The following is a 19,179-nucleotide window of genomic DNA, read 5'->3' on the forward strand; positions in this document are numbered from 1 at the left end:
TGGGTGTCACCTAATGGACTGGAGTGTGGCACCATCTCACTAAGCAGAGGTCTAGCTACAGGCTGAGCACTAACCCACAGGCTCCAGGTGGCAGTCTGACACAGAAAGGCACTGGCTACCACTACTGTGTGTAGTGCTCATGATCCCGTGACTGGAGATCCTCACAGGCTGCTCAGCATTCAGAGACCTCGCATCTTTTCAATGGCCATGGACCAAACTGGCAGAACCTTACATCTCAGGAGGAGAAGAATGAAGTTCTCTGTGCATTCCACACCTGCCACAGACCGACTCTCTACGACTTGCACCACGCTGGCCTCTCGGTCACAAAGGTTTCAGCACTGCTTGTCACCTCTCTCCCTGACAAAGAGGGCCTCTGCCCAGTGTGTACACTTTCTGCTGAGAGCAGACCAGGAGAAAGAATATTGACAGGGTGGCTCCAGGTCTCTTCATACAACTAAATGACGAGTGACTGACTATACTTGTGTAGAAATACTATCCGGACAAGACTGACCTTTCAGTTTTAAGCCCAGAGAAGTTTTTTCAAGCCCAAAGAGCAGATTCTTAGTATAAACAAAACAAAGCAAAAAAAAAAAAAAAAAAAAAGCTGTTTTTCTTAGCTGCCACCTTTGTAGCTCACAAAAAAAGTAAGAGTAGGTAATTCCCCCTGATCCCTTCAGAAGTGAAGCCCTCTGAATTTCATCTTCACTTTGGTAGCTATAGAACTGTCCTGTCAGCCTAGTACTAGTCAGTCAGCTGGGGAAAACACTCGGGGACCCGCCACTGAGCTGAAGAGAGGAAGGTGGTTCTGCCCTACTTACGTGATTGTTTTCATTTCTTTTTTCTCAGCATCTGGGCGTGCACGGTTGAGCACCTTGAGGAAGTCCGAGGTCTTTGCCCGCATACGTGTGTGAATATAGGCCTGGGAGCAAACACAGAAGGGTACTGAAGCTCAGCCATGGTTTGCAAAGATGGAAGTTTGGGAACAGAGATCCTGAAGCGAAGAAGGAAGGGAGCCAAGTACAGAGATACTTGCTCATCCCTCTACTGTGGGCAGAGTGCTGAGAAAGGGAGATATATATTTTTAAATTTTAACAATATTTTATTTTATTTGACAGAGAATGAGGGAGAGAGTGGGCGCACCAGGGCCTTCAGCCACTGCAAACAAACTCCAGATCCGTGTACAACCCCTTGTGCATCTGGTTAATGTGGGTCTTGAGGAATCAAACCTGGGTCCTTTGGCTTTGCAAGCAAAACACCTTAGCTGCTAAGCCATGCCTCCAGCTTGAAAGAGATGGTTTCTTTGGTACTGGGCAATCAAGTCAGGGCTTTCAGCATGCTAGGCATGTGCTCTACCACAGAGCTATATTCCTGGTTCAGGGTATTTCCTGAAGCCTCTGGTGCCCTTTACCAAGAGCATATCAACTGCTTGGATGGAGATGCAGGTGCCCCCTTACCTTAGAGCACTTGATGTGGTAGTGCAGGTAGTCCCGGAATGTGTGGATCAGGTTGATGGTGTTGTCTCGGGCATTGGCATTGGTGTGGCGTGGAAACAGCACTGAGGGCGTGTAACAAACAAGGCATCAATGGATGGCATTAATACTACCATCAACTTTCTCCTTGTGAAAGACAATCCCCTTGCTTCAGTCCTCCTAGGCTTTGTCAAGCTTTTGCCCTTGTGATAAGGAGGGGACAGATAGCAGTCAGGGGTACTTCCTTTAGGATTCTGAGATCTGCACACTGAAATCCAGATTCTAGGTTAGCAAACAAAGCTGCCTGTCCTGAGTCTTGGATGCTAAAGTAGACAGAGTAAAAGACTTCAGCCAAAAAGATCCCAGAGACATCTCTTCATGTGTGAAATCAAACACGAGGGAACAAGGATGTGAACCCTCTTGACGGGGCTGGCTGCTCAAGCTGCTGTCTGGAGCTGGCCCAGCTTGAGTCCTCTTTATATGGACTTTTGTAACTTCTTTACCCACTACTTTCACTCTCACTTCCTTATTTTTTTTTATTAATATATGGGTCATGCATTGTGGAATTAGCCCACAGTTATGGGTAAGATAAATGTCTCTGCATATCATGACCCAACATGTGGCTCTGACATTCTTTCTGGCCCCTCTTCCGCAAATCACTTCCTTAAAAATTTTTAAAATATATTTTATTTATTATGTTTTATTTGAGAGAGAGGTAAATAGACAGAGGCAGAATGAGTGGGCCAAGGCCTCTAGCCACTGCAAGCCAACTCTAGACACATGCGCAACCTTGTGCATCTGGTTTACGTGGGTACAGGGGAACTGAACCCTAGTCTTTTAGCTTTGCGTGCAAGCACCATAACTAGTAAGCCATCTTTCCAGCCTACTTCCAGGAAATTTTGCTGAAGTGAAAAGAAGAGAGGATTACTGGTCTCTATTTACTTTGGATTGAAAAGAAATGAACATCAAGCTAGGAGAGAACTGTGCTTTAAACAATCGATGATGCCTGTACCATGAGTTACACATTAAGAAATGCTGTCAGGACTGGAAAGATGGCTTAGTGGCTAAGGTATTTATTTTTCTGAGAAGCCTAAGGACCCAGGTTCAATCCCCCAGTACCCACATAAGCCAGGTGCACAAGGCGGCACATGCGTCTAGAATTTGTATGCAGTGGCTAGAGGCCTTGGTGTGTCCATTCTCTCCTTCCCTCTCTCAAATAAATTTTTTTTTTTTTTTAAAAGAAAAGCTGTCAATCCGTGGCATGCCATCAACTGTTAGCTGTGCCTACACCTCCAGCTAAAGGGGTTTAAATAAAGCTTCATAAAGACAGACATTATTCCTGTGGCATTAGGTGCAGTGAGTGTGGGAATGAACTGTCAGCTACAGTGATCACCAGCTCACAAGGCTGATATAAGAGTTCAGTTCTCTGTAGAAAAGGAGAATCAGCTAACCATGGTTGAGCTCAGGCAAAAGAAGCAAAAAACCAAGCACCGATGCCATATGACAATGATCTCCTTCCAGCTGCCAAGCAATGTGGATGTGGTCTACCCCTCCCCCAATCCTGACACCAGAAGCTACTCTTTCCAATTATGACTTATGGTAACTTTGCCAAAATAGCACCTGGCCCGCTATGTAATTAGTGTCCTGGAACACCCCTTCCATAGCGGTAGCAATGGCAACAAGAACACATTGGTATGTCTGCATTTGCCTGCTAAAAATATTAACTAATGCTGTCCATATTTAGGCACTCTGCTGTGTGAACAAGTAGCAACTGTACCCTATTAACTGAAGGCTTTGCTTGTGCAAGTGATGTGCATGTGCGTGCGCCCAGTGCCTGTACACTCACAGTGCCGTGTGCTCGCCTGAGGTGTCTGGGACAGAACATCAGCTGTCCTTCCTGCTCTTCTGCACATTCTTGAGTACAAGTCTCTTGCTAATCTGAGCTTTCCATATTCTTTTCTTTTCCGATTTTATTTATTTATTTAATTTTGGTTTTGCAAGGGAGGGTCTCATGCTAGCTCAGGTTGACCTGCAATTCACTATGTATTCTCAGGGTGGCCTCGAATTCTCGGTGATCCTCCTACCTCTGCCTCCCAAGTGCTGGGATTAAAGGCGTGCATCACCACGCCCAGTTTCAATTTTTATTTATTTATTTATTTGATGGGGAAAGAGGGCGAATGGGCACGCCAGGGCCTCCAGCCATTGCAAACAAACTGTAGATGCGTGCACGCCCTTGTGCATCTGGCTAATGTGGGTCTTGGGGAATCAAACCTGGGTCTTTCAGCTTTGCAGGCAAACGCCTTAACCGCTAAGCCATCTCTCCAGCCCTGAACTTGTCTTTTTTTTTTTTTTTTTTTTTAAAAAACAAGCTCCAGTGATTCTTGGGTCTCTACTCTCCTATGGGACAGGGGTTACAGATGTGTGTGGCCATGTCCAGCTGCTTATGTGGGTCCTTGGTCTTCAACCTTGAGTGGTCTCTTGGGCCTCTCCTCAGGCCCTCGTGCTTGTACAGGAGGTGCTCTTAACAGTGGAGCCATGCCTCCATCCCCAAAGGTTTTTGTTGTGGTGAGTGAACTGAGAGCTGTGTGCATGCTAGGCAAGTGCTTGACTACTGAGCTACACTCCCAGCCTCACCGAAGGTGATGTAGCCAATGTTGTCACCCACGGCGGCATCCGTGTCTTTCAGCTCTAGGGGAGGTTCCCTGTGGCTAAAAAGGACCTGGGGGGCTGTGTGGCTGGCTCTTCGTCCTTCTTTGAACTCCTGTGGAAACAAAGCAACAGAAGCTGTTGTAAGATGAGTGGGAACACATCCTGTACACTGTGACCTTTGTGCCCTTTGGACAAGCACATGACTAAAAATAATTACATCAGAACGCAACTAAGGGAAATGCTAGCTGCTATCAGTATACTTCAGATTTGAAAGGGAGAGATTGCAGAGTCCAAAGGGCAAAGCATTGCTGATCCTTGCCTCTTTCTCCTATTTTGGACTAATAATAGTACTAATAAAATTACATCTAGGGCTGGAGAGCTGGCTCAGTGGTTAAGGTGCTTGTCAGTGAAGCTTAAGGATCCAGGTTTGATTCTCCAGATCCCATATAAGCCTGATGCACATGGTGGCACATGCATCTAGAGTTCGTTTGCAGTGTCTAGAGACCCTAGAGTGCCCATTCTCTCTCTCTCTCCCTCTGTCTCACTAATAAATAAATATTAAAAAAAAATTAGATCTAAAACTAAATAAATCAGCTGAACTTGGCAATGCAAAACTGAAATTCCAGCACTTGGGAGGCTGAGGCAGGACTGCCATGAGTTCAAAACAAGCTTAGGAAAGGTATATACTAGGTCAGTCAGGGATACACAGCAAGATCATTTCTCAAAATAGGTAAAACAGGGCTGGAGAGAGATGGCTTAGTGGTTAAGACACTTGTGAAGCCTAAGGGACCCATATTCAACTCTCCAGATACCCGTAAGCCAGACGCACAAAGGTGAGGCAAGCACAAGGTTGCACATGCCCACTAGGAGGCGCAAGCATTGGAGTTTAATTGCTATGATTGACGCCCTGGCTTGACAATTCTCTCTCTCCCTCTTAAAAAAAAAGAAAAAAAAAAAAAAAGCTGGGTGTGGTGCACCATGCCTTTAACCCCAGCACTCAGGAGGTAGAGGTAGGAGAATTGTCTATGAATTCAAGGCCACCCAGAGACTGCACAGTGAATTCCAGGTCAGCCAGGGCTATAGCAATACCCTACCTTGAAAAACCAGAGAGAGAAGAGAGAGACAGAGACAAGCAGACACCAGGGAGGTGTTAGAAAGATGGCTTAGTGGTTAGGGCACTTGACTTTAAAGCCTAATGGCCTAGGGTCAATTCCCCAGTATCCACGTAAAGCCAAATGCACAAAGTGGGCAAGCATCTGGCGTTCATGTGCAGTGGCTTGAGACTGGGACACACTCCTGTCTCTCTACTTGCAAACAACCGAGAATGAAGCTGGGCATGCTAGTGCACACCTTTAACCTCGCACTTGGGAGGCTGAGGTAGGAGATTGCTGTGAGTTTGAGGGCACGCTGCGACACATCATGAATTCCAGGCTGAGACCCTACCTTGCAAAACCAATAGTGTGGGTTTGGGCAGAAGTACTCTGCAAGGGCAGATAACTCTGCTCCCAGAAGACACAAGTTGTTATGAAAGTGCCAAGGATAGCTCTCAGTGAACTGTTGTTGATCAGGGACATTCCAAACATCCCTCCTCCCCACCAAGGAAATATGGGCTCTTATTGCCAATATTCTTGGTTGACCACTAGAATTGGATGCTAAGATTCTATGCTGTAGACACCACATGCTTTGTTTACAGACCAAAGGGGGAAAAAAAAAAAAAAAAACTCAAGTTGGAGTTGGGCTAGAAGCTTCCTCCCTATTGGCTAGATGTCATAGTACTTGGAAAGAACTATGTAAGCTGCTAGGGGACAAGTCATCAACAGTGGTAACCAGAAGTGGACCCACACAACCAACCAGCCTGACAAGATGTGCTCAATGCTGTATTTGTATCTTGACTGTTAAGGGGGTAACCAATGCTCGCTGAGAGGATGTGAGGCTCACTCCATAGATGGGAATTCATGCATGGTACTGAAAACCCATCAAAAGCTTCCCCCCTCCTATTGTTTGCCTAAATGGGTATGTTGTGCCTATCCATCTAAATATTTATGTCCATAGATTAATGCTACTGTCACCTTTGGTCAAAAAGCTTTATTATTATTATTATTATTATTATTATTATTATTTATTTGACTGTGGTGGCCCTTGGGAGGCTGAGGCAGGATGATCAAATGTTTCAGGCCAACCTAGGCTCTACAGCGGAGATCATGTCTTCACAAAAATCAGTAAGGCAAGCACAGTGATACATGCTTATAAATCCTAAAACTTGGGAAGTGTAAACAGAAGCATCAGGAATTTAAGGCCATTTTCATCAGTTCAAGACCAGGCCCAAACTATATAAGACGTCATCTCAAAAAACTAAACCATACAATAAAACAGCTCAACTACTTTAATTTTTTTTTTTCATTTATTTGTCGGGGGTGGAGGGAGAGAATGGGCCCACCAGGGCCTCCGGTCTCTGTAAATGAACTCCAAAAACATGTGGCCCTGTGCATCTGGCTTATGAGGTGGTACTGGAGAATCAAGCCTGAGTTCTTAGGCTTTGCAGCCAAGTGCCTTAACCACTAAGTCATCTTGCCAGTCCAGACCTCAGGCTTTTAAGAGTCCACACATTCTTAGGTAAACACATAAGTGATATAAAGTATCTCTGCCTCCAACAAAGACCTCTTTAAAAACAAAAGTTTGCAGTAATGGCAGCAGAACATGCAAGGTCCTGGGTTCAATCCCCAGAACTCCAAGAAGTTTCAAATTTATCCAGTGGGCCTTCCAAGACATGGCAGAAGCATAGACCAAGGATATTTTCTTTTCTTTTTAAAAATATTTCTATTCTTATGTATTTATTTATTTGACAGAGAAAGAGGGAGAGAGAATGAGAGAATGGGGCACCCCAGGGCCTCCAGTCACTACAAGTGAACTCCAGAGGTGTGCACCTGCATGGACTATAGGCATGAACCATTGACTTTTTCCCATGTCTTAGGTTGAGGACACTCAAAGCAAGGTCAAACAGCCACTTGATCTGTACCATCCTCCTGGCAGGACAACTGGCTTCTCTTCTTGGGAGCAGTCATCTCTTTCCCACAAACATTTCTATAATGACACTTTCCATGCTAGGCTGCATCCCTCAAGCCAAAGCTCCAGCTATATTCCTGTTTCTCCTCCTATCTCTCAAAGAGGCTGTCTAGATAAGCCTGAGAGAATGAAAGCCCCTCCGCTTCTGCTGATGGGTACCATGGCACCGTAAAGGAGGGAGAGGGACTATGCTTCTACTTGCAGGCTGGAAGAACATGCTGATCACCAAGTCCTCCACCAAGGAAAGATAACGTGAGGTCCTGCCTGTGGTTGTGTGTGGGGAGTGGGGGTGGGGGGGGTGGGAGGTTTGAGGCAGGGTCTCACTACAGCTCAGGTTGACCTGGCATTCGCTATGCAGTCTCAGGGTGGCCTTGAACTCTCGGCAATCCTACCTCTGCCTCCCCAGTACTAGGATTAAAGGCGTGCACCACCACGCCTGGCCTTTGCCTGTTTTGTATACTTTTGTGCTAGCCCTGTCTGGCAGCTGATGGGCCATGGAGAAGAAAAAAGCATAAATTGGGTTAGGTCAGCTCCCTTCTAAACACATAGTTCCAGGGAAGTAATCAAGATCATCCAAATGGAAATTCTTGAGTAAAGTATCTGAAATTATCTCTCTTGGAAAAAAAAATTTTTTTGTCATTCTACAAAAACAAGGGATAGGGAGTTTTCTAATTTCTCCTGGTTCTACTCTTTAGCCATAGGGAAATCAACCAGTGTTTTTATCAGTGTCTTCAACAGGTCCATGGGATATTCATAACAAACAATAGCTGGTGGCTAGTGGTCTGGTACATGCCTTGAATCCCAGAGGCAGAGGAAGGAGGATCCCTTGAGTTCAAACCAGACTGGGAGTATGGAGTTAGTTCGAGGTCAGTCTGGGCTAGACTGAGACTGTAACTCAAAAAACACAAACAAAAGAGGACAACAATACACTAATTTATATATGATTTGATCATTGCATCCTTAGTTTGATGCCAGGTCTCAAAAAAAAATAATAAAAAAATAAACAAACAAACAAACAAAAAACCCAAAAAACCAGGGCTGGAGAGATGGCTTAGCAGTTAAGGCACTTGCCTACAAAGCCCAAGGACCTAGGTTCAATTCCCCAGTACCCACATAAGCCAGATACGCAAGTAAGTAGTGCATGTGTCTGGAGTTCGTTTGCAGTGGCTGGAGGCCCTGGTGCACCTATATTCATATTCGCTCTCTCAAACAGGTAAATAAATATTTTTTTAAAATCCAAGGACTCAGAAGGCATCGTGGTGCTGGAAAGAAGTGACAGCACTGCAATATCTCTATCACACCTTCCAAGGTTAAGTGAGGGTCTATTGTGGAAGAGGTGGTGGAAAGAATGTAAGAGCCAAACAAAGGACTCCTTACAACATGCTTCCCCCACACACAAAATGTCCTGAATATCCATGACCTCACAGTGCCTGACACTACCTACACAAGACCATCATAATAGGAGGAAAAGATCATGACATCAAAATAAAAGAGAAACTGAGAAGGGGAGGGGATATGATGGAGAATGGAGTTTCAAAGGGGAAATGGAGGAGGGAGGGCATTACCATGGGATATTGTTTACAATCATGGAAGTTGTTAATAAAAAAAAGTTGAAAAGAAAAAAAATCCAAAATAAAAAAAGTACAGGTGCAAATGCCTGTAATTCTTTTTTTTTTAAATTTTTTATTTATTTATTTATTTGAGAGCGACAGACACAGAGAGAAAGACAGATAGAGGGAGAGAGAGAGAATGGGCGCGCCAGGGCTTCCAGCCTCTGCAAACGAACTCCAGACGCGTGCACCCCCTTGTGCATCTGGCTAACGTGGGACCTGGGGAACCGAGCCTCAAACCGGGGTCCTTAGGCTTCACAGGCAAGCGCTTAACCGCTAAGCCATCTCTCCAGCCCCAAATGCCTGTAATTCTGACGCTAGAGGCAAGAAGATCACAAGTTCAGTTACCATTCTTAGTTATACAGTATTTGAGGGCAGCCAGGGCTACATTGATTGAGGCCTTTTTTCAAAAAGTGCTCTACTCCCAAAAGAACAGACTTGAGAAGTAATTTGCTCTGTCATGAAACTATCCTCTACATAACTTATGTTTCCGGATCTTGGTTCTCTCTTAAATTCCATTTAAGATACCAATGAACCTACGATCTCAAACATTCCCCATCTTCACTCATATCTGTTACATATAAGCCAATCATATTGCTTCCTTTTCCTCCCTCTGCTAGGATGTCTGCTTAATATCACAATAGCATTTCTTTCTCCCACTAAAGCATACTTTATCACAGGAAGTTCAGAACAAATCTAATTCGCATGTGTTCAGTGAACATGATAAAGGTAGTACTTACATCAGCATATGCATTTACATAACTGCCACTGGCATAATAGCTGGATAACTAGTCAGAAAAAAGGGCCTATCATTCATACCAAAGAGAGGAAAAAATTTATATGTGAACTATAAAACTATAAGAGTAGCCCAGCTTGGTGGAGCATGTCTTTAATCCCAGCACTCAGGAGGCTGAGATAGGAGGATCACCATGAGTTCAAAGCCAGCCTGGAGCTAAAGAATGAGTTCCAGGTCAGCCTGAGGTAGCGTTGAGATTCAGCCTTGAGAAATAAAAAACAAAACTAAATTGTTAACTGGGCATGGTGGCACAGGTCTTTAATCCCAGCACTTGGGAGGCAGAGGTAGGAGGACTGACTTGAGTTCAAAGCCACTCTGACACTACATAGTGAATGCCAGGTCAGCCTGGGCTAGAGTGAAACTCTATCTGGAAAAACCAGAACAGATAAACAAGCAAAATAAAATAAAAATAAAAACCTGTAAAAGTAGAATAAACAAATAAAACTTAGTTGAACAAAAAAAATTTTAAATATGGTTTTTTAAATTTTTATGTCTGTCGCTCTCAAATAAATAAATAAATAATGAACAAAAAAAATTTAAAATATGGTTTTTTAAATTTTTATTTATTTGAGAGCGAGACACACAGAGAGAAAGACAGATAGAGGCAGAGAGAGAGAATGGGCGCGCCAGGGCTTCCAGCCTCTGCAAACGAACTCCAGACGCGTGCGCCCCCTTGTGCATCTGGCTAACGTGGGACCTGGGGAACCCAGCCTCGAACCGGAGTCCTTAGGCTTCACAGGCAAGCACTTAATCGCTAAGCCATCTTCCAGCCCCAAAATATTATTATTTTTTATTTGTGAGAGAGAAAGAGGCTGAGAGGGAGAGAGAGAATAGGCACACCAGGGCCTCTAGCCACTGCAAATGATATTCCAGATGCATGTGCCACCTTGTGCGTCTGGCTTACATGGGTCCTGGGGAACTGAACGAAGGTCCTTTGGCTTTGCAGGCAAATGCCTTAACCGCTAAGCCATCTCTCCAGCCCGGGGAAGACTTTTTAACTCAAAGTCTGGAAGCCACAAAAGAAAAATGGACTGATTATAAAACAGTGTGATAAACTTGAAATAATTGCAATTTAATTTATTTTAGAAGTATTGTATTGTGCCTCTATCCACTGCAAATGAACTCCAGATGCATGATCCACCTTGTGCATTGGCTAGCATGCTCCTTTCCACCTTCCCTGCACTGGGATTACAGATAGGCACTGCCTAGCATTTCATGTAGGCACTGGAAACTGAATTCAGGTCCTCAAGTTTACTGATTGAGCATTCTACAGTCTGAATTTCAACTTTTTTTTTTTTTGGAGGTAGGGTCTCACTCTAGCCCAGGGTGACCTGGAACTACAGGGATCCTATCTCTGTCTCCCGAGTGATGAAATTAAAAGTATGAGCCAACAAACCCAGTGTGGAACCATCACTTTTACCCTTCAGAGCAGCAGAAATCCAAACCTAACTCATTCATTCCCCATTAGTGGGAGAGAAACTGTCCAATCTAGAGAGAAGAGCTTGGCACTATGTATCATGACTTTTTATCCTGACTCAGTGCTCTCAATGGAAACAGGCTATAGATTCAACCATACCTAAAAAGGTAAAAGGGGCCTTCAAAACATCATCTTCACAACTTCGTAAGAGGCAGACTGTCTTTGAACATAAAACCTGGTTGTTTCCACTTCATAGTTCTGTTACTTGCCTGACTTTAGTATCTCCCCCCCCCCCAAGTAGGGTCTTGCTCTAGCCCAGGCTGACCTGGAATCCGCTATGGAGTCTCAGGGTGGCCTCGAACTCATAGCCATTCTCCTACCTCTGCCTCCTAAGTGCTGGGATTAAAGGTGTGTGCCACTACACCCAGCTGACTTTATTATCTTTTAATATGAAAAGAACTGATTCATCATACTCCAATCTCCAGAAGTCTAACTGCTGCTGTTCCTATTGCTTTGCATGGGAATACGCCCTAAAATGACAAAGCCTACTAGACTTTTTCCAGCACTCAGGGGGTATGATGGCCTATGGACAATACATAACTGCCCAGCAGCAGCAGGACATCATAGGAAGTGAGGGAATGAACTCCTTGCCTCTTCACTAATGGCAGCAGGTATCCTTTAGGACCTGCTTTCCAAGTGATGTTCCTACCAGGCTGTGTATGCATGCTGGCTGGGGAATACCAACAATATCCCAAGCAGTGACCAGGAGGAATTCAAACTTCTTACACTATAACTTTGCTAGACAGTCATTTTTCTTCCTCTTAGAAATTTAAAATTCTAAGCCCAGTGTGGTGGCACATACCTATAATCTCAGTAACCAGGAGGTTATGGGAGGAGAATCTTGAGTGACCAGCCTACATAGTAAAACATTGAAAAAGAATGAAGAAAAGGAAGAAAAAAGGAAGGCAGGAAGGTAAATCAGGGTTTGCTTTGGCAGCCCATATATGAAAATTAGAAAATGTAGAGAAGAGTATTAGCACAGCCCTGACAAGGATGACAGCCAAATTCATGAAGCAAAGCATTCCATGTTGCTCCCCCTGGGCTCACTGCAGCATCTCATGTCTCAACATAAGTACTTTGCCAGATGTGGTGGCATGACACAGCCTGTAATGCCAGCAACTCTGGAGACAAGGGCAGGAGGATTGCTGTAAGTTCAAAGTCAGCCTGGTCCAGAGTGAATTCCAAGCAACTAAATTTCTAGGTTCAGGAAAAATCTTAATCTAATTCATTTTGCTTTCCATGGTCTGTACCAGCAACTGACTCCAGCCTGAGTCTGGAAAGGGCAGCAGCAGACAGCCATGAGTGGACATCACACAGGCTGAACAGCATGGAACAGTCACTAAGTGGAAGTGCTGGCCATGCAGGAAAAACACTAGAGGCTTTGTCTTTCCTCTGCCACATATCCTTTGAGCAAAGAGTCTAGATTTATATGCAAAAAAAAAATAAATAAATAAAATTCTTTTACAGAACAAACTGCCAGTCATTTCTCTAAGATCGGATCTATTTAAAGTATAAAAATAAGCCGGGATATTTCCTGGAATAAAATATATTCAGATTGGTGGAAAAAAAAAAAAAACACACCAAAAACCAACCAGTCAAATCTAAATTTATACTTCATGACTTTTAAAATTAGTTTGCCAGTCGGGATTTGGCCCAATTTCTGAGCTGCTGCATTTAATTCCTGTTATTTCTGCAGAAAAATACATGAAATGTCTGTCTACAGACTTTACTCTTAGGACTTATGCACATTATTTTTCATAAAGCCCAGTACTACTAAATGTCCAAGTATCAATATTCCAACTTTTCTGCACAGTGATTCCCAAACCAGAGTTCCTAATTAATTCCCAAACATAAACGACTAGAGATCACTGAGGATTCCTTTTTGAAGATCTTTCTTGCTACTTACTTAGACAATTCATTTTTTCTCTTACTATATTAAGCATAGCTGTCTTTCATCTATGCAAAAGATTAAGATTTTCAAGTCATTTTGTGTGTGTGCGCATATGTCCCATATGCATGCAGGCAGAGGCCGGAGGAAAATGCTCTTCTGTCTTTTCTTCCGAGACAGAGTCTCTCCTCTCAATAAACCCAGAGTTGCCCTTTTTGGGTCCTACTGGTTGACAAGGAAGCTCCAGCAATGCTGTCTCTGCTCACTCCTTCCCCGATGCTGGAGCTACTAACAAGTGCATGTGACGGTGCCCAGCTTGTTCTGAGACATGGTCTCTGTAGCCGAGGCTGGCCTCAACTGCAATACTGCTTTAGCTTTCAAGTGCTAGGATTATAGATAGGCATGGGGTATCACCCTACTTCAGAATTTAAAAAGCAAAAGCAAAACAACCACTCTGCCAAGGAGCAGAATAGATGTATTACAGTTCTTTTCTTTTTTTTTAATCAACCAACATACTACACTTTGAATGTTGATTTATCTCAGAAGAAAATGCCCTGGATACCATCTGACAGGCTCTCATGTCCTAGAGCCAGAAATCAGCAAGCAGATAAGATGACAGTGCCACAATGAGCTGAGTAAAATGCACCAGAATCCAATGACAAAATGTCCTATGAAATGCCATTGACTCTTCCCAGCAGCTCCACTTCTCCACATAGAGAAGCACTCCATGAAGACTCATTCAAACTAACGCCGTGGCTCCCTCCTGTCAAGCCCATAACTGCATCTACTAACAGGTTACCTCCTGCTTGAGAATTTGCCATCATCCATTCTGTTAGATACAGGGACTACACCAAGCCAAGAACAGATCCTGCTTACCAATGTGAATAAACACAAGAGGTTGGGAATTGAGTCCAAACTAGGAACAAAGACCCCATCATAGGAAGGATAGTCAATATCCAGTCGCAATATTATGTTTAATATCCAACCTCTTGTCTTGTTTTGCAAAAGGCCAGAACCACTGAGAAAGAACAGAACACTCAGTGAATCTGGTGGGGGCTGTTCATGAAATCTTCAACAAATTTCTCAACATCAACAGAACTGTTAGTTCTTGTTTCCATGCCATGGTCATTCTGTTCTGCACCCTGCGTAGGGACTGAGCATGTGAGTCAAGCACTCTACCATTAAGCTTTATCATGTGTTTTGGTGAAGATATAAACCACCATATGCCACAATGATGTCCTCTCCATACCTGCATGAACACCTTCCCAATGACCACATCGTCGTCATCTTTAAACACCGTGCTGAAGACTACTGTGACTCTGTCTTTTTTAGATTCAACATACCTGAAAGGAACAAAACCCAGTATTAGTACAGAACAGAATGTGGTTTATCAATAACTTCAGGTACAAGTGAAGTAAAAGGTTAAAGTCCTAAGTGTGAATCCATAAAACAAGGGTTTGTCAAGAGGTACAGGTATCTTCATCCAAGAAAAGCCAGCAAATGTATTTCCAAGAAGTAGGAAGTGGTACCTATTACAAGTAGATTTAAAGCTGGGCATGGTGGCGCATGCTTTTAATCCCAGCACTTGGGAGGCATAGGTAGGAGGATCGCCGTGAATTTTGAGGCCACGCTGAGAATACATAGTGAATTTCAGGTCAGCCTGAGCTAGAGTTAGACCTTACCTTGAAAAACCAAAAACCAACCAACCAAACAAACAAACAACAACAACAAAACCACATAGATTTAGGGCTAGAGAGATGGCTCAGCAGTTAAAGGTGTTTGCCTATAAAACCTTACCACCTGGTTTCTATTCCCCAATACCCATGTAAAGCCAGATGCATAAAATGATGCATGCATCTTGAGTTCATTTGCAGTGGCTGGAAGCCCCTGGCATGCTCATTCTCTCTTTCTGTTTGCAAATAAACAAGTACAATTAAAAGAAATAATTTGAGCTAGGTGTGGTAGCACACACCTTTAATCGCAGCACTCAAGAGGCGGAGGTAGGAGGACTGTCATGAGTTTGAGGCCAGCTGGAGACTATGCAGTGAGTTTCAGGTCAGTCTGGGCTACAGCGAGACCCTACTTTGAAACCAACTCCCAACCCCCCAAAAAGTTAACTTGGATAAAGGTATAGCATGTGTGGTGGTCTGAATGGCAATTATCCCTTGCAGTCCCATGTGCTTGTGATTAAACATCACACTTTGTCCCCAGGCTGGTGGAATTTTGCTGAAAGAAGTGTGTCACGGGGGACAAACCTTGAGATTTGTCCAGTCCACTGAGTGCTCAGGGAACTCACTCTGGTTGATTCTTTCCAGCTTATATGACAAGATGAGATGAGCCAGCTTCTTGCTTTGCCATGATGAAAAGTCCCCTCCAAACTGTAAATCTAATTAAACTCTTACCTTCCACTGGCTGCTTTTGGTCAGGTGTTTTGTCACAGCAACAATAAAGTAACTATGGCAGCATGGAATCTTTTTTACTTTTTGTTTTTTTCAAGGTAGGATCTCTCTCTAGCTCAGGCTGGCCTGGAATTCACTATGTGTTTCCAGGCTTGTCTTGTGCTAGGGTTAAAGGTGTGAGCCACCACACTTGGCTTTTTCTTTTTTCAACATTTTTATTTATTTATGTATGTGTATGCATGAGCCCAGATTCTTACTACAGCAAACAGATCCCAGACAGATGCACCACTTTTTGTATCTGGCTTTATGTAGATAATGGAGAACTGAATCTAGGCCAGCTGGCTTTGAAAACAAGCATCTTAAACCACTGAATAACCTCCCTAACCCAGCATGGAATCTTGAGTTAGTGATTTATACCATTTATAAAAAATGTATTTCTTTACTCACCATATGATTCACAATATAGAGGTAAGAGTCACAATAGGGGGTCTATTCTCAACCTTTGCTATCTGATTATCTCGTCTATTTTCTTAAAGAAAACTCAAAAGAAGAGGTAACTTCAAAGAAAGCATGGGATTTTGGCAACTCTGGACCATGACTGTCAGCCACATTCAAGTGTTAGGAGCAAAATCCATACTCACATGGTTTCATCATCCCTATAATGAATAACTGCTCTGTTCTCGCCTTCCTTGCCCTCTTCTTGGAATTGAAAATATTTCTCAAAGACAGAGGCAAAACAATTTCTCTTCAACATCCCAGCCTGATGCACAATAGAATCCTTGGATGCAGGCAGATTTTCAAGGTCATATAGCAAAGAAACATTGTACCCTGGAGGAGCAGAAAATACCCAGAAGTTACATTAGAAACAAAACCAAGCCCATCGCTCCCAAGTAAACAGATACTAGAAGCAATTACTTATCTTTGTCTATCTCATAGAGCAAAAAGTCTTTTTTTTTTTTTTTTTTTGGTGGCAGGGTCTCACTGTAGACCAGGCTGACCTGGAATTTGTTATGCAGTCTCAGGATGATTCTTCTATCTCTGCCTCCCAAATGCTGGGATTAAAGGTGTGAGCCACCATACCTGGCAAAAGTCAATTCTTTTTGTTTTATTCAAGGTAGGAGCTCGCTCTAACCCAGGCTGACCTAGAATTCACTTGTTGTCTCACTGTGGCCTCGAAATCACAGCAATCCTCCTACCTCTGCCTCCCAAGTGCTGGGATTAAAGGTATGTTCCTCCATGCCTGGCAAAAGTCAGTTCTTGATAAATTTCCTGTAAATATTTATAGCTAAGTAATAAACCCTGAGTACAATCAAGAACATTGATTACCCATGCATAATGGGAAGTCATAGCCTAGTAACTTTAATTAGAAATTCAGTACTTCACAGACAGGTACAAAAGGGGATTATATACACGACTGACATAAGCTATATGAGTCACATGGTTTTCTCTGATGATTTAACAGGCCAACATGCCTATGGCTAAAGCTTTTTGATGATGATGACAGTAATAATAAAATATGTGATCCCTTACATGCTACTGAAAAACCTTTGTGAGACTAGGCAGAATAGAAAACCTAAGTGTCTCTCACATACATACTTCCCAATAGCTTCTATTTGTACACATTATAAAAATCTTCGTTTTACTTCATTTGATCTCTATGCCTTTCTTTGAAGAAGTCTGGCCAGATAAGGTTATTGCATTTAGTGGGAAAGAGAAGTTCAAAGCAGCAGTCATTTGTTAAATGCAGTATGATACACACATATAGGCTACTCTATTTTGAGTTGAACACAACTGGGTCCTAATTTCAGTTTCACTGTGTGACCTTGGAAAATTGTCTAACCTTTACAATTCCCTCACCTGTTAAAGGGAACTGGGACACAGGAGTAGGGGTAGATAGGAAAGACTTCTGTGGACATTATCTTATAGTCTTGAAGCTAGGCATGGTGGGATGTGCCTGCAATCCCAGCACTCAAGAGACTAGACAGGAGGTATTTTGAGTTCCAAGCCAATCTGGGATACTTAAAAAAAAAAAAAAAAAACAGAATTCATGGAATAGTTATCAATAAATGGGCAGAACAGGGACTGAAATTTAAATCTGCTGACCACTAGACCATTCTGCTTCCTTATGACATGTTGCCTATGAATTCCAGGAAATAGGTCTGGGAGAGCACTTGATACCCTGATTAGTAGCGCTCAAAAGCCTACAGATGCTTTCCATGAGTATCTGAATAGCACCAAGGAACATTTTCCGTTATCAGGCAACTGATGGGAGTAATTCTACCAGCACTACATGGATTTTACGTTTCCATATATCTCAAACATTTATGGATTTATCTAGTTTCTCCCGAAGTGATCATTAAAGTCTACATAGTTTTTTATTTTTTATTTTTTTGCTTATCTACCTTCCCTAAAAGCACAGGCTATACCATACCCAGCTAAAACAGACTTTTTATTTTTTTTTGTAGACTTAAAAAAAAAATTAACATGACGAAGATGTGTTAAGCATTGCCTAGAGCAAAGATTTAGGCTGGGTGTGATGGTGCATGCCTTTAATCCCAGCACTTGAGATGGGAGGCACAGGTATGAGGATTGCCATGAGTTCAAGGCCACCCTGAGACCACATAGTGAATTCCAGGTCAGCCTGGGCTAGAATGAAATCCTACTTAGAAAAACAAAGTCAATCATTATTCAAGTTTTGGGTATCTAAAAATCAGACAGGCAAATATAAGACTGAACAAAATTAGATTAAAAAAAAAGAAAAAAAAAAGAGAAAAACATGAGTTGAGGTGTGCTGGATCTTAAAGGCCATATAAAAAGTAAAAGTAGGGCTGGAGAGATGGCTTAGTGGTTAAACCCTTGCCTGTGAAGCCTAAGGACACTGGTTCAAGGCTCGATTCCCTATTACCCATGCAAGCCAGATGCACAAGGTGAAGCATGCATCCTGAGTTCATTTGCAGTGGCTGGAGGCCCCGATGCGCCCTTTCTCTTGCTCTCTGTTTCTCTGTCACTCTCAAAAAAAAAAAAAAAAAAAAAAAAGTATAAGTATATTGGGGCTCGAGGGATAGCTTAGTGACTAAAGGCACTTGCCTGCAAAGTCAAAGGAGCCAAGTTCAATTCCTCGGGACCTACGTAAGACAGATGCACACAGAGATGCATGCTTCTGCAGTTCGTCTGCAGTAGATGAAGGTGTGCCCACTCTCCCTCTCTTTCTGCCTCTTTCTCAAATAAATTAAAAAAAAAAAAAAAGGATGGGCGTGGTGGTGCACACCTTTAATTCCAGAACTTGGGAGGCAGAGGTAGGATGACTGTCATGAGTTCGAGGCCACCATGAGACTACATAATGAATTCCAGGTCAGCCTGAAGCTAGAGTAAAACCCTTCCTTGAAATAGCAAAGGTAAGTATAGCTAATGTTTGATCTTATATAACACTTCTGGGGGCTGGAGAGGTTGCTCAGTGGTTAAGGCACTTGCCTACAAAGCCTAACGACCCAGGTTTGATTTCCCCAGTACCCACATAAAGCCAGATGTACAAGGTGGCATATGCATCTGAGTTTGTTTTGCAGTGACTAGAGGCCCTGGCGTGCCCATTCATTCCCTTTCTCCCCATTTGCAAATAAATAAAAATACTTAAAAGACTTCTGGTATAACCAATCTCCTATATGCTGGTTGTATTCCCAATTGCCTGAGTAAACTTGTAAAGAGAAGAGGTGCTACTTTCCTATGGTGACACTTCACACTTGTACAGTCTCATGGTCTGCAATCTGCCAATGCCTTCTCCAGCAGGAGGCGGAAGAAAGGAAGATCCAGAGACAGGAATTAAGGTTTTAC

At 43.1% G+C, this 19,179-nt stretch overlaps 1 protein-coding gene across 2 annotated transcripts in view; it reads right to left on the minus strand.

Annotated features, from left to right (window-relative positions):
- Nucleotides 1-19,179, minus strand: part of Arpc2 (actin related protein 2/3 complex subunit 2) — a 47,485-nt gene that overhangs the window by 3,025 nt on the left and 25,281 nt on the right. For both annotated transcript variants that reach the window (XM_004662943.2, XM_045147410.1), the window contains 5 exons: nucleotides 15,993-16,179; nucleotides 14,202-14,295; nucleotides 4,104-4,230; nucleotides 1,455-1,555; nucleotides 819-919 (listed from right to left, as the gene is read on the minus strand). In XM_004662943.2, the coding sequence (XP_004663000.1) occupies nucleotides 819-919; nucleotides 1,455-1,555; nucleotides 4,104-4,230; nucleotides 14,202-14,295; nucleotides 15,993-16,179 (610 nt within the window). The remainder of the gene's footprint in view (nucleotides 1-818; nucleotides 920-1,454; nucleotides 1,556-4,103; nucleotides 4,231-14,201; nucleotides 14,296-15,992; nucleotides 16,180-19,179) is intronic.

This window comes from Jaculus jaculus, chromosome 4 (genome assembly GCF_020740685.1).
Source record: "Jaculus jaculus isolate mJacJac1 chromosome 4, mJacJac1.mat.Y.cur, whole genome shotgun sequence".
Taxonomy (NCBI): domain Eukaryota; kingdom Metazoa; phylum Chordata; class Mammalia; order Rodentia; family Dipodidae; genus Jaculus; species Jaculus jaculus.